Raw genomic sequence first — 12,078 nt, forward strand, 5'->3', positions numbered from 1 at the left:
GGGTGAGTCTTCCCTTCTGCTGGTGCATCCTCAAGATGATCAGAAGCTTCTGCTTCTAGGGATGGAAAAGAAATTCAGTTCAGCATGCATTTAAAGATGAATGCAACAAACTCACACTTTCTGAAAGCTGATCGAAAACACAAAAAGGAGGGAAATGAATTAATTATAAATTATATATTTATTTGAAGTTAGTCATTTTAGTCAAAAATAAGTGTTACAATCAGAACATCCACCTTTGACTCGTAGGCGTGGGCCAGAAACCACCTATCAAAAAATTATTTAGCTGAGATTCCTGCACTGCAGGGGGTTGGGCTAGATGACCCTTGGGGTCCTTTCCAACTCTACAATTCTATGATTCTGTGATTAATCATTACTACCTTCACCCCCCTCGCCATGCAATGAAGGGCTATTTAGGTCAGAAAACAGGATAAGAAACATAATAATAAATGTTAATTGCTACCACCATCACCTCAATAAAACAGAGTTCACTGGAATACCATGTTTGATTATTGCAATAAAATAAAATAAAATAAATTCCAGCATCCTTTCTGGTCACATCCACACCATACATATAAAGCATGTTTAATGTACATGGCTTTCCCCCAAAGAATGCTGGGAGCTGTAGTTTGTTAAGGCTCCTAGGTATTGTAGCTCTGTGAGAGTTAGACTACAGTGCCCAAAATTCTTTGGAGGACGCCATGAATGTTTTAAGTGGTATAAATGTACTTCAAATGTATGGGGTTTATGTCAGTGGAAATTTGCTGAGCATACACCTAACTTCTCAACTGAAATCAAGGTGCTAAACGTAGTGCTATATTTTTGCTGAATTGTATTGCCAAGTACAGAAGGAGACCTGCACTGTTCTGCTAAGAAGACACTACAATAATATTCAGTGCCGTTTTATGTATTGCACTGAGAGTTGCTGTAATTGATTCTACTTCAATTATATATCTTTTATTCCCAGGGAGTGGACTTTGCAGGATTTACAGGGCACATGTTTGTTGGGATTTGCCTCGTGCTTCTTGTCTCCATTCCTTTCCTAAGACTTCTCTACTGGAACAAAAAGCTATACAACAAAGAGCCAAGTGAAATTGTTGGTGAGTTTGAGCTTCAGATTATATATTGGGGAAGGGGAATAGATGCAATAACCAAACGAACTCATAACACCCTTGTGTTTTTAATTGTATGAAAATGGCTGCTGCCAAGTCCCTTTCCCTCTTTGTTATACAGTGGTGCCCCGCAAGACGAATGCCTCGCAGGACGAAAAACCCGCTAGACGAAAGGATTTTCTGTTTTTCGATGCGCTTCGCAAGACGAATTCCCCTATGGGCTTGCTTCGCAAGACGAAAACTTCTTGCAAGTCTTGCGATTTTTTTCGCTCCCCCCTTTTTCTAAGCCGCTAATAGCCTTTTAGCTGCTAAGCCGCTAAGCCTTTAATAGCCGCTAAACCGCTAATAGCGCTAATCCGCTAATAGGGTTGCTTCGCAAGACGAAAAAACCGCTAGACGAAGAGACTCGCGGAGCGGATTATTTTCGTCTTGCGAGGCACCACTGTACTACTGGACCATTGCTTGTTTTCTTTAGCCCTCAAGCCATTATTTCCCCTTCTTACATCAGAGATTTGCTGCAGAGAGCACATGGTGCAAAGTGTATCAGATATAATGAATCAGGGTCTTGGGAATTGGACCTGTTCCAGTCTATTTTGTTAAATTTATGTGAGCTTAATAGAGTTCTAAGCAGTTTATAAAATACAAAGCTAGTTATACGAACATTAAAATATGAACATTCAGAATTAATCCCATGTAGAATTCTTTCTGTCATAGGCTGTGGGTCTCTTCAACAACAACCAGATTGAAGAAAGACTTCATAAAAGGCCATTAAGCCTTTTTAATATAAGGCTGAGAATCTCTAGCTGAGATTCTTTCATTGCAGGGAGTTGAGACTAGATGACTTTCGGGCTCCTTTCCAACACAACAGAGTGGCTGGCTAATAATAATAATAATAATAATAATAATAATTCCAACTCTAGGTTGTAGAAAACATCTTTTCCAGTCAATACCTTCAGATCTTTTCTAACTTAAAAATTCTGGCTATTTCACTGCAAGTTTTAAAAAATGCATTTAATAGTACCGGTAAATACCATTTCCCCACCGTGTATAAGACTAGGGTTTTCCCCTAAAAAATAATGTCAAAAATTAGGGGGCGTCGTATACATGGGGCCATCTCCCCTCATTTTCTTAAATCTGAGTCCCCCAAAATAGGGGGCGTCTTATACACGGGGGTATCTTATAGACGGAAAAGTACGGCAAACTTTAAAAGCTGGCAAATCCCGAGAACCCAGTTCACACAATTGCAGGTCTTTAAATACTGTACTGTACATTGAGTGGAACAAGGGGCTAATGATGCCCCTCCCCCACATATGAGGATGGAATATGTGATGTAGTTATATGTGCATACATCTGGCAAAAAATAATAGATTTCTGTGGTCCTCGTAAACCTTTCATAAGGATTGTGGGGATTAGTTGTACATACCCATTGATGGGTATGTAATATCCACAGGATTTTAGTGCCTTAACGCGATTGGGGGCCACTCTTATTTGATTATAGGTTTTGAGGTTTTCTTCTTAGAGGTTTTTCACTGCTTTAAGGTTTGTTTGTTTACAATTTTATGAAATAAACAATTTTTTTTGAATAAATGGTATTGTAAAATGACTGGTAAAGGTAAAGGTAAAGGGACCCCTGACCATTAGGTCCAGTCGTGGCCGACTCTGGGGTTGCGGCGCTCATCTCGCTTTATTGGTCGGGGGAGCCAGCGTACAGCTTCCAGGTCATGTGGCCAGCATGACTAAGCCACTTCTGGCGAACCAGAGCAGCGCATGGAAACACTGTTTACCTTCCCGCTGGAGCGGTACCTATTTATCTACTTGCACTTTGACGTGCTTTCGAACTGCTAGGTTGGCAGGAGCAGGGACCAAGCAACAGCAGCTCACCCCATCGTGGGGATTCGAACTGCCGAATTTCTGATCAGCAAGTCCTAGGCTCTGTGGTTTAAGGATGAGCAAATCTGCCAATTTTGGTTTCTCTCAGTTTCTTGTTTTCTCCCAACATTAAATTCAGTCCTCCGCATTTCCACATCAGTATGCATTTTTAATAGAAAACTCCTCATCATTTTAGTGCGAATTTCTCTGAATATACACATTTTTGTATGTGATATATTACAATATGCACATTTTTGCAAAGCAAATTTCCCTAATAGAGTTCATATTTGCATGTTAGATTTATTAATATATGCATACTTTGGTATACACATTTTCGTACACCTGACTTGCAATTTGGCATTAACAGTGTGAATTTCAAAAGATGCCTGTGTTATTGTTTGTGTATTGTTTCAGAAAGCGCAAATTTGACAGGCTTGCCTTTCAATGCAAACTGAATTTAATTCCGTCTCCAGTGGCTAGCATAGATTTTGACACACGTGCAGCCTTCATATCTGATTTTCCATATGCAAATTTTGCACTGGGGATCTGTACCCGAGTACAAGGCATTGTAAGAAACGACATTCATTTAATTGGTAATGAGACACAAGGCTAAAATCCCAAGGCATTTACTTGGAAGCAAGTCCCCCTGGAAACAAAGGGAGGGTTGAACTCCTCCTCAAGCTTGGGTTATTTATTGAAAAACAGAAAAGAAATGGAAGGACATGCTGTTGTTTAAAAATAGCATAATCATCCATACAAAAATGGTATATTTAACTAGCCAAAATTCTGCTGCCCTTGAAGAAACAAGCATATTCAGGCTCAAATTAGACTTGTCATCTGTGGTACTCTGCCGCCTACTATAGTCAGATTCAGCAGTTCTCGTAATTAGCAAGCGATCTTCTTTTTCCCCTATAATCAGCAACAAGCTACATCATGATGGAGCCAATCAGTACCTGCTCAATAAAAGCAAATACTAAAGTACTAGTTCTATTAACATCTTCTGTAAAATGGGATGGGAGAGGTGATCAAAGAACATTTCATTAAAAGGGAGCTGGGGCAATTTGGCTTCAGAGAAGTAACAGAATGTCTGCAAGATGTTTTAATGGGTCTTTTCGATCTCTAATTGCTGTGGTTTTGCGATAACCTTCAATAGATTGTTTGAAGCAGCTGTTTCAATCAGCTTGGTGTCTGCTATGTTGCCCTCTGATTACCAATCAAACAAGCACTGAATGGTATATATAAAGAACCAGTTTACTGTTCTCTGCTGCTTTGATTTCCTTCCTTGTCATATCCTTTTGAGTACTGCGTGTTGCTATTCAGCTGCTTAAATTAGAAAGGATTCACAAGACTGATCCTTCCCACTGTAATGAGACTACTTGCACTCTGTAGGGATGTTCATATGTATTGCAGACTTTTCTTTTTTAATTAACTGTTTATTGAAGGCTTTTCAAGTTTTGACAGAGTATAGAATCATAGAATCGTAGAGTTGGAAGGGACACCAAGTGTCTTTTGTGCACTTGACTTGCAATTTGGCATTAACAGTGTGAATTTCAAAAGATGCCTGTGTTATTGTTTGTGTATTGTTTCAGAAAGTGCAAATTTGAAAGGCTTGCCTTTCAGTACAAACTGTGTTAGTGTGGTGTAGTGGTAGACTTGTAATCTGGTGAACTGGGTTCGTGTCTCTGCTCCTCCACATGCAGCTGCTGGGTGACCTTGGGCTAGTCATACTTCTCTGAAGTCTCTCAGCCCCACTCACCACACAGATACAGATAGGTAGCCGTGTTGGTCTGCCATAGTCAAAATAAAAAAATTCCTTCCAGTAGCACCTTAAAGACCAACTAAGTTAGTTCTTGGTATGAGCTTTCGTGTGCATGCACACTGCATGCACACGAAAGCTCATACCAAGAACTAACTTAGTTGGTCTTTAAGGTGCTACTGGAAGGAATTTTTTTTTATTTTCACCACACAGAGTGTTTGTTGTGGGGGAGGAAGGGAAAGGAGAATGTTAGCCGCTTTGAGACTCCTTAGGGCAGTGATAAAGCAGGATGTCAAATCCAAATCCAAACTCTTCTTCTAGTACAACCCCCTGCAATGCAGGAAGCTTAACTAACGCATCAGATTGCCACCGAACCTCTGCTTAAAAACCTCCAAGGAAGGAGAGTCCACAACTTCCCAAGGGAGACCGTTCCACCGTCAAACAGCTCTTACTGTCAGAAAGTTCTTCCTGATGTTAATTGGAATCTCCTTTCTTGTAATTTGAAGCCATTGGTTTGAGTCCTACCCTCCAGAGCAGGAGAAAACAAGCTTCCATGTGACAGCCCTTGAGATATCTGAAGATAGCTATCAATATCTCCTCTCAGTCTCCTCTTTTCCAGGCTAAGCATATCCAGCTCCTTCAACCATTCTTCATAAGGCTTGGTTTCCAGACCCTTGATCATCTTGGTTACCCTCCTCTGCACACGTTCCAGCTTGTCAACATCCTTCTTAAATTGCGGTGCCCAGAATTGGACACAGTATTCCAAGTGTGGTCTGACCAAGGCAGAATAGAATGGTACAATTGCTTCCCTTGATCTGGGCACAAGGCTTCTGTTGATGCAGCCTAGAATAGCATTAGCTTTTTGTTTGTTTGCTGCTGCTTCTGCATCACATTGTTGACTCGTGTTAAGCTTGTGGCCCCTAAGACCTCCCAGTACTCCATGCTTGCCCCACCTTTGCAGCAAATTGGCTGCATTTCCACAGCTGCCTTTCCCCTCTTGTCCTAACCCAACAATTTTATTTATAGGGTTTTGTACCTGGTAGGCCACCTGCATGCAGATGGTCACTGGTTCAGCTCCTGGCATCTTCAGATAGGGCTGGAGACCCACCACCAGTCAATATAGATCAGGGTGGGGCACATCCTTTGGCCAGTGGGCCAGATTCTTACCCCTGCTACCCCTTGTGCATCGAGAGGCCCACCTGTCAACCATCTGATGTAACAATGACACCAGGACTTCAAAGCACCACCCAAGACATGCCAAGAGCTCTGAGCATTGCTTTGAAGCGTCGCTGATCAGCAGGGTTGAAATCACTACCTGTCAGATGACTGGCGGTGAATTTAAGCCTGGTTTGTTCAGTAGATCTGATGCATAAATCAAGTTCCCCATGGGGAACGACGATGCAATTTAGAATTGAATGAAACCAATACTTAACACAGCACCAAAAATACAGTTTAAAGCAGAGAGTAAGAATATATAGTACCTAATGGGACATGCTCCCTCAAGAACTGAGTCTCAGACAGAGCGGCGGTGCTGCTTCTGCATTAGATGTAGCAAAACAGCTAAAAGGGGAAGCGGGTTCCGCAGCAGTAGGAGGAGAGGGAGGTGGCGGCAATGGCAGCAGCCTGCCACCTTGTGCAATGCCAGGTCTTGTGCCAACCCTGGTTCCAGTGCCAGGGATCAGTGTTTAAAGGGTGCTAGCATATACTTAATATACATGCAGTGATGTCTGGCTATAAATACAGATCAGGCATCGAGGTATTTTGGGAGCTGAAACAGGTGGAACTAAAAGAAACTAAAGGGACCTCTAATATTTCAAAACAGACAAGTGATTGGTGGTGGTGGTGAGAAGGGTTTGTATTGTTACAAGTTTGTATTGGCCCCTGAGAGATGATGATTGGGCACTGTTTGTGCTGCAGAACATATGGCAACTCGGCTGAAATTAATGAGCTTCAAATAAATGCTCTGATTTCCCCACTGAACGTTCTTGTTTGCTCAGCTGAAGGCTGCAGCTTTGCAATCATCTCGAAATCTGAGGATCTGGCACTACTGCAGTTCACAGTCTCTTTTAACTCCCCCCCCCCCTGCATCCTTCAGCTGCTTTAGTGAGCTGATAATGATGGGTACATCTCTTTTCCTGTGATGTTTCCAAATTCCGCCAGGGATACATAGCCGCCTTTTGAAAAAAAAAAATAACAACTTCTCTTTTGCAAGAGGACAACTGAGCAGCTATAGAGATCCTTCAGATTTCATCCTAATTCTGTCATGGATGAAAAATAATTTGACATGGTGGGGCGCGGGGAAATTCACTGGATAATGAGAGGGAACTGGCTTTATGCGAAGCCTGCCCTGTGCATCTAGGTTCTCTCAGATTCTTCCAGTGATGTAGAAGTTGCCCCCTTCACCTGCAAAATGACCCTTCTCCTGACCAGCATAGTGGAGAGAGTAGAAATATAAGTTGTGAATCCATTCCTTGTGTTTCTGGTGTAAACTTAAATTTAAATTAGAGAGCCAGTGTGGTGTAGTGGTTAAGAGCGGTGGACTCGTAATCTGGTGAACCAGGTTCGCATCTCCGCTCCGCCACATGCAGCTGCTGGGTGACCTTGGTCCAGTCACACTTCTTTGAAGTCTCTCAGCCCCACTCACCTCACAGAGTGTTTGTTGTGGGGGAGGAAGGGAAAGGAGAATGTTAGCCGCTTTGAGACTCCTTTGGGTAGTGATAAAACGGGAGATCAAATCCAAACTACTACTACTACTACTACTATTCTTCTTCTTCTTCTTCTTCTTCTTCTTCTTCTTCTTCTTCTTCTTCTTCTTCTTCTTCTAGATACAGAGAAAGGTCATACACATCAGCATGCCAGGATGATGTTAACTTTCTTTCTTCAGACACTGTGAAGAATGGGGGTCTGTGACACTGATCCAGGGATGAGGAAGATGTGCCCCTCCCAATGTCACTGGGTTCCAGCTCCTATTATCCCTGAGTGTTGGTCATGCTGGGCTAGGGTTGATGGGAGATGAAGTTCAAGATAGGCATTGGACAGGGACGTTGTGATTGTGTTCTGGATTGTAGATTTTGAAGAGAGAGTTGGACTAGAACAGTCTTTCCCAAAGTGGCCAACCCCCGGGGGGGGGCACTGGGATGATCCAGGGAGCAGTAGTAGCCTCGGATGCATTGAATAATAATAAGGGGGTGGGGGTGGAAGCATAAAGAAGAGAAGAAAATTTTGAAAAACCATTTGTACATGCATGGGTGCAAGCTGCGCCCCTCCCGATCAGTAAAAATACTTAGCTAACTGGGGTTCTGCCCCCCTAACAAAAATCCTGGCTACACCCATATGTACATGTATCATCTGTTGTGTAATGGCATTTACTGCCAGGTTGGGCACCATTTTGGGATGGCAACACCTCCCCTGGACCCGGCAGTCGTGCTGGAGGAAAGGGCTTTTTCTGGGCTTGAGTGAACCCCTTTTAGCTTCACCTAGGCCTGGGAAGTGGATCACAGCTTGTCCACTTGGCCAATGGCAGGTGAGCTGTGGTGCTGGCCCCACCCCCGGGGCAGATCAGACTGATCCGGCAGGTTTTTTATCCCAGTCCCTAGTCCACCTCCTTGTCTATTTTATAATTTCAAGCTTCAAGGTGTCTTCTTTACAACAACATCTTTCTTCACTACGTTGTAGGATGTACGTAGAAATATAGAAACATAAAATAATGGAAGTTTGTCACTGCATCTTTCTGTTTGTTTGCTTAAAGAAAGTAGATTTCCAGGGGAGCGCTGATTAATTCCCCCCCCTGAAAAGTGGGCAGAAGGCCAAATAAGTTTGGGAACCTCTGGTCTAGAGGATCCCAGGTTCCTTCCAAGTCGATCATCCTGATTCTGTTCAACACATACATCCCTGTATGTGTGTTTCCACTATAATTAATTTCATTAATGTTATTTATATCCCAAAGAAATGTCAATATTAACAAGGTATATTTACACTAAAAGCATTAAGTGAAATATCAATTTCTCAAGATGAAATGATTTTCGAACTCTCCTTCTGAGAGCAGTTCCACACTTCATAATAGGCTATTGGCTATTGTGTATATCAATTGCAGACAGCTGGTTGCATCAATCATTCTATACCTGACCCCATCAGTTTTAATTGTGATTTTTTTAAAAAAGAAAGAAAGCAGAGTGAAAAATGTATATGTGCTTCTGAAACGAGTATAATGAATTGCGGAGAGATTTCTTTTTCTCTGGACAGTTGGCAAAGTGTAAGCTTATCCTTTAATGAAAAATGTTGGCTAACTTGATTTTGGAAATGTTGTTGACCTAGAAGCCTGACACTCTGAGTTACGGTGTCTTCGTAGGGAGTAAATGGAAATTGTTTTGATAGATTTCAAAGCTGATGCAATTTTCTCAGCAACAAATTACATTGTCAGGACTTTAGTTGAGTGAAGAGCAGTAATTTGTGATTTTGAACTTGCTCTTCTGACAATGTAAAAGGACATTAAATATACAATACTATTGTGAATAGAAGTGATTGGTAGGTAAATAGGTGGTGAAGCAGTCTGCTTTTTCTTTTATCCACAGATATTTCCTGGATGAGGTAAATATTCAGTGGCAGTAGGGATTAGGTACATAATACGCATGCCTTCAAACATGAATGGACAACGGATATTGTATTACTGATACTATATTGGAGTTTTATAAACCAAACAATGGAAAATTATGTATACAGTGGAACCTCGGTTGCTGAACGTAATCCATTTCGGAAGACCGTTCGATTTCTGAAATGTTAGACAAACGAGGCGCAATTGCTGGCCGGCAATTGCAATGGAGAAAATGGAGAAACATGCCTTGGAAGCCGTTCAATTTCTGAGGCGTGTTTGAAAACGGAAGCATTCACTTCCGGGTTGTTGGCATTCAACTTCTGAAGCGTTCGACGACTGAGGTTCCACTGTAGTGCATTAAGTTAGGATGGGGAACCTACCATATGTTGTCAAAGTCCAGCTCCCATTATCCCTGACTATAGACCATGTTAGCTGAGGCAGATGAGAGTTGGAGTCCCACAGCATCCTCAGTCCTGAATAAAAGTGCTGCCCACAGCTATATGGGAGACTATGGGGAAAGGCTGGCAGCAGTTACAATTCTTTGTAATGTCCCCCCTTTCTTCATTAGAAACATTTAATCCCAAAAAAGTCTAGAAATGTGACATATTGCTATATTTGGCCATGGTAAATCCAGAGTCCCCACAGGCATACTTTTTATTGTGCTTTCATGATGATGCTATTGGAGCGGTTATATGTGATCTTGCTTCCAAATGCTGTTTGTGCAGGAGAAGTTTTGAAGCAGTCACATCTGTTGATTCCCAATCAGTGTTTATCCCATACCTTCCTGCTGAAATCCTGCAGCTTAGCTTAGAATACTGGAATTGTACCTCAGAAGGTCCATGCCTAGACATTGAAGGGGTGGGAAACAGGTGTTTCCTTTTCAGCAGGCAGATTTATATGGGAAGAGCTGCATGCGTGTGCTAAACCATTTTTACAGGTCAAAACCAGTGTCTTGAATTGTGCCCAACAGGAAACCAGCACTGCTTGCTTAGTAATAATAGTGGGTCTATTGATTCAGGTGACAAGCTGCAACTCCATTTTTTACCAGCTATTTAGTAATAATTCCATCATATTGAGGATTTTATTTTTAAAAATTCCATTCCTGTTTTAGAACATATCTAGAAATTCTCTGCAATACGTGGAAAACACATTGAAGGGCTTCATGCCAGACAAGTTAATATGACAAGGGTCATAGGCAGAGGGCAGAAAGCTTGAAGGCAGAAAGCTTGAAAAATCACTGGCAGAATATATACAGACTATTTATAAAAGACCTTATCTATCACAGCTTCTAACATAAAGATAATTAGCCACATTTTTTTTAAATAAAAAAGGATCCATTTATGTATTGGGTAGTTTTGCTGATTCTAACAGTGCAATACTATACATGTCTATTCAGAAGTTAGCTTCACTGAGTTCAGTGGGACTTACTTTCAGATAATAGGACAGCATCTTAAAAGTCGTAGCTGAGGCAATTTTTTTTTAAAAAAATACACACAACCCAAGTCTAATGCTTATATGCGACCTTATTATATTGACAATGGCATTATATTTGATTAACCAAGGATAGATCTGTGTTAGACTAAACTGCACATTAATCTTTTATACATTGGAATGATCAGGTGCTGGGAGAAAGACGGGGATTTAAATGTTGAATAAGATTTCGGAGTCTCAGCGCTCTCTTGGTAAAGTAATTACACAAGTTGACATAGCTAAGAATAATGGTTCCATGAATATTTAACCTATCTGAGATTATGAATTAAGTATACCTATGAGCAAAATGCCTGTCAGAGCATATTAGTGCTGAAAATGCTCTAAACCAGCTTCAAAATTTTCCTAGATGTACATTTGAATTTCTGTATATGCGATCCCTTGAAATGGACCCCAGTGTTTGGCAACTGAGTGCAGAACACTCTTATAAAATGGTTTATAGACACAGTGGGGAATGGCAGTCTGTATTTCTCCTTTGTCTGAAAGGTGCTGTGAACCTCTAGGCAATCAACTAGTCTGTACTAGATGAACTGCTCTCTGCCCTACCACTTGATATATAACTCCAAAGCCTTGGTTGTGTATAGAAAGTGAGAGTGAGCCAAACCACTTTACCGTGGCGTTACTGACATACAGTGGTACCTCGGGTTAATAACTTAATTCATTCCTGAGGTCCGTTCTTAACCTGAAACTGTTCTTAACCTGAAGCACCTCTTTAGCCACGCCGCCGGAGCACGATTTCTGTTCTCATCCTGAAGCAAAGTTCTTAACCCGAGGTACTATTTCTGGGTTAGCGGAGTCTGTAACCTGAAGCGTCTGTAACCTGAAGCATATGTAACCCGAGATACCACTGTATATTACTGATATAACAATTTGCATTCACACGGGGAAGTAAGAAGGCAAGACACAAGGGCTGGGTGAATTCAGCCACATTTTTAAAACTTAACATAAGGTCTGCAGAAGGGAACTTAGGTGCAGGATGGTAAATTGCACATAACAAACTGGGCGAGCTAACCCTATCAAGGGAAAGAGGCAATGTGTCATCTACCACTTCCTCTAAGACCCACCCTTTCAGGTGAGTAGGAAGGTCTTACTGCTTCACTCCTCCTCTGCTGAGTGCAACTCTGGATCTGACCCCTGATGCATAAATCTTTCAATGAACGATGTTAGCCACTATACAATTTTGCTTTAGAAGCTTCACTTTTTGACCCAGGATACCGTGTGTGTGTGCCATCAGCTATTTTGCTGTGATTTAATATGTCGTGTCT

The 12,078-nt window shown here is 41.6% G+C and overlaps 1 protein-coding gene across 3 annotated transcripts in view; it reads left to right on the forward strand.

The window, feature by feature from the left end:
• Positions 1 to 12,078, forward strand: part of OCA2 (OCA2 melanosomal transmembrane protein) — a 161,886-nt gene that overhangs the window by 81,193 nt on the left and 68,615 nt on the right. For all 3 annotated transcript variants that reach the window (XM_082220070.1, XM_082220072.1, XM_082220071.1), the window contains exon 15: positions 965 to 1,097. In XM_082220070.1, coding sequence (XP_082076196.1) covers positions 965 to 1,097 — 133 coding nt within the window. The remainder of the gene's footprint in view (positions 1 to 964; positions 1,098 to 12,078) is intronic.

This window comes from Podarcis vaucheri (genome assembly GCF_965113315.1).
Source record: "Podarcis vaucheri genome assembly, chromosome: 4".
In the NCBI taxonomy this organism is placed as follows: Eukaryota; Metazoa; Chordata; class Lepidosauria; order Squamata; family Lacertidae; genus Podarcis; species Podarcis vaucheri.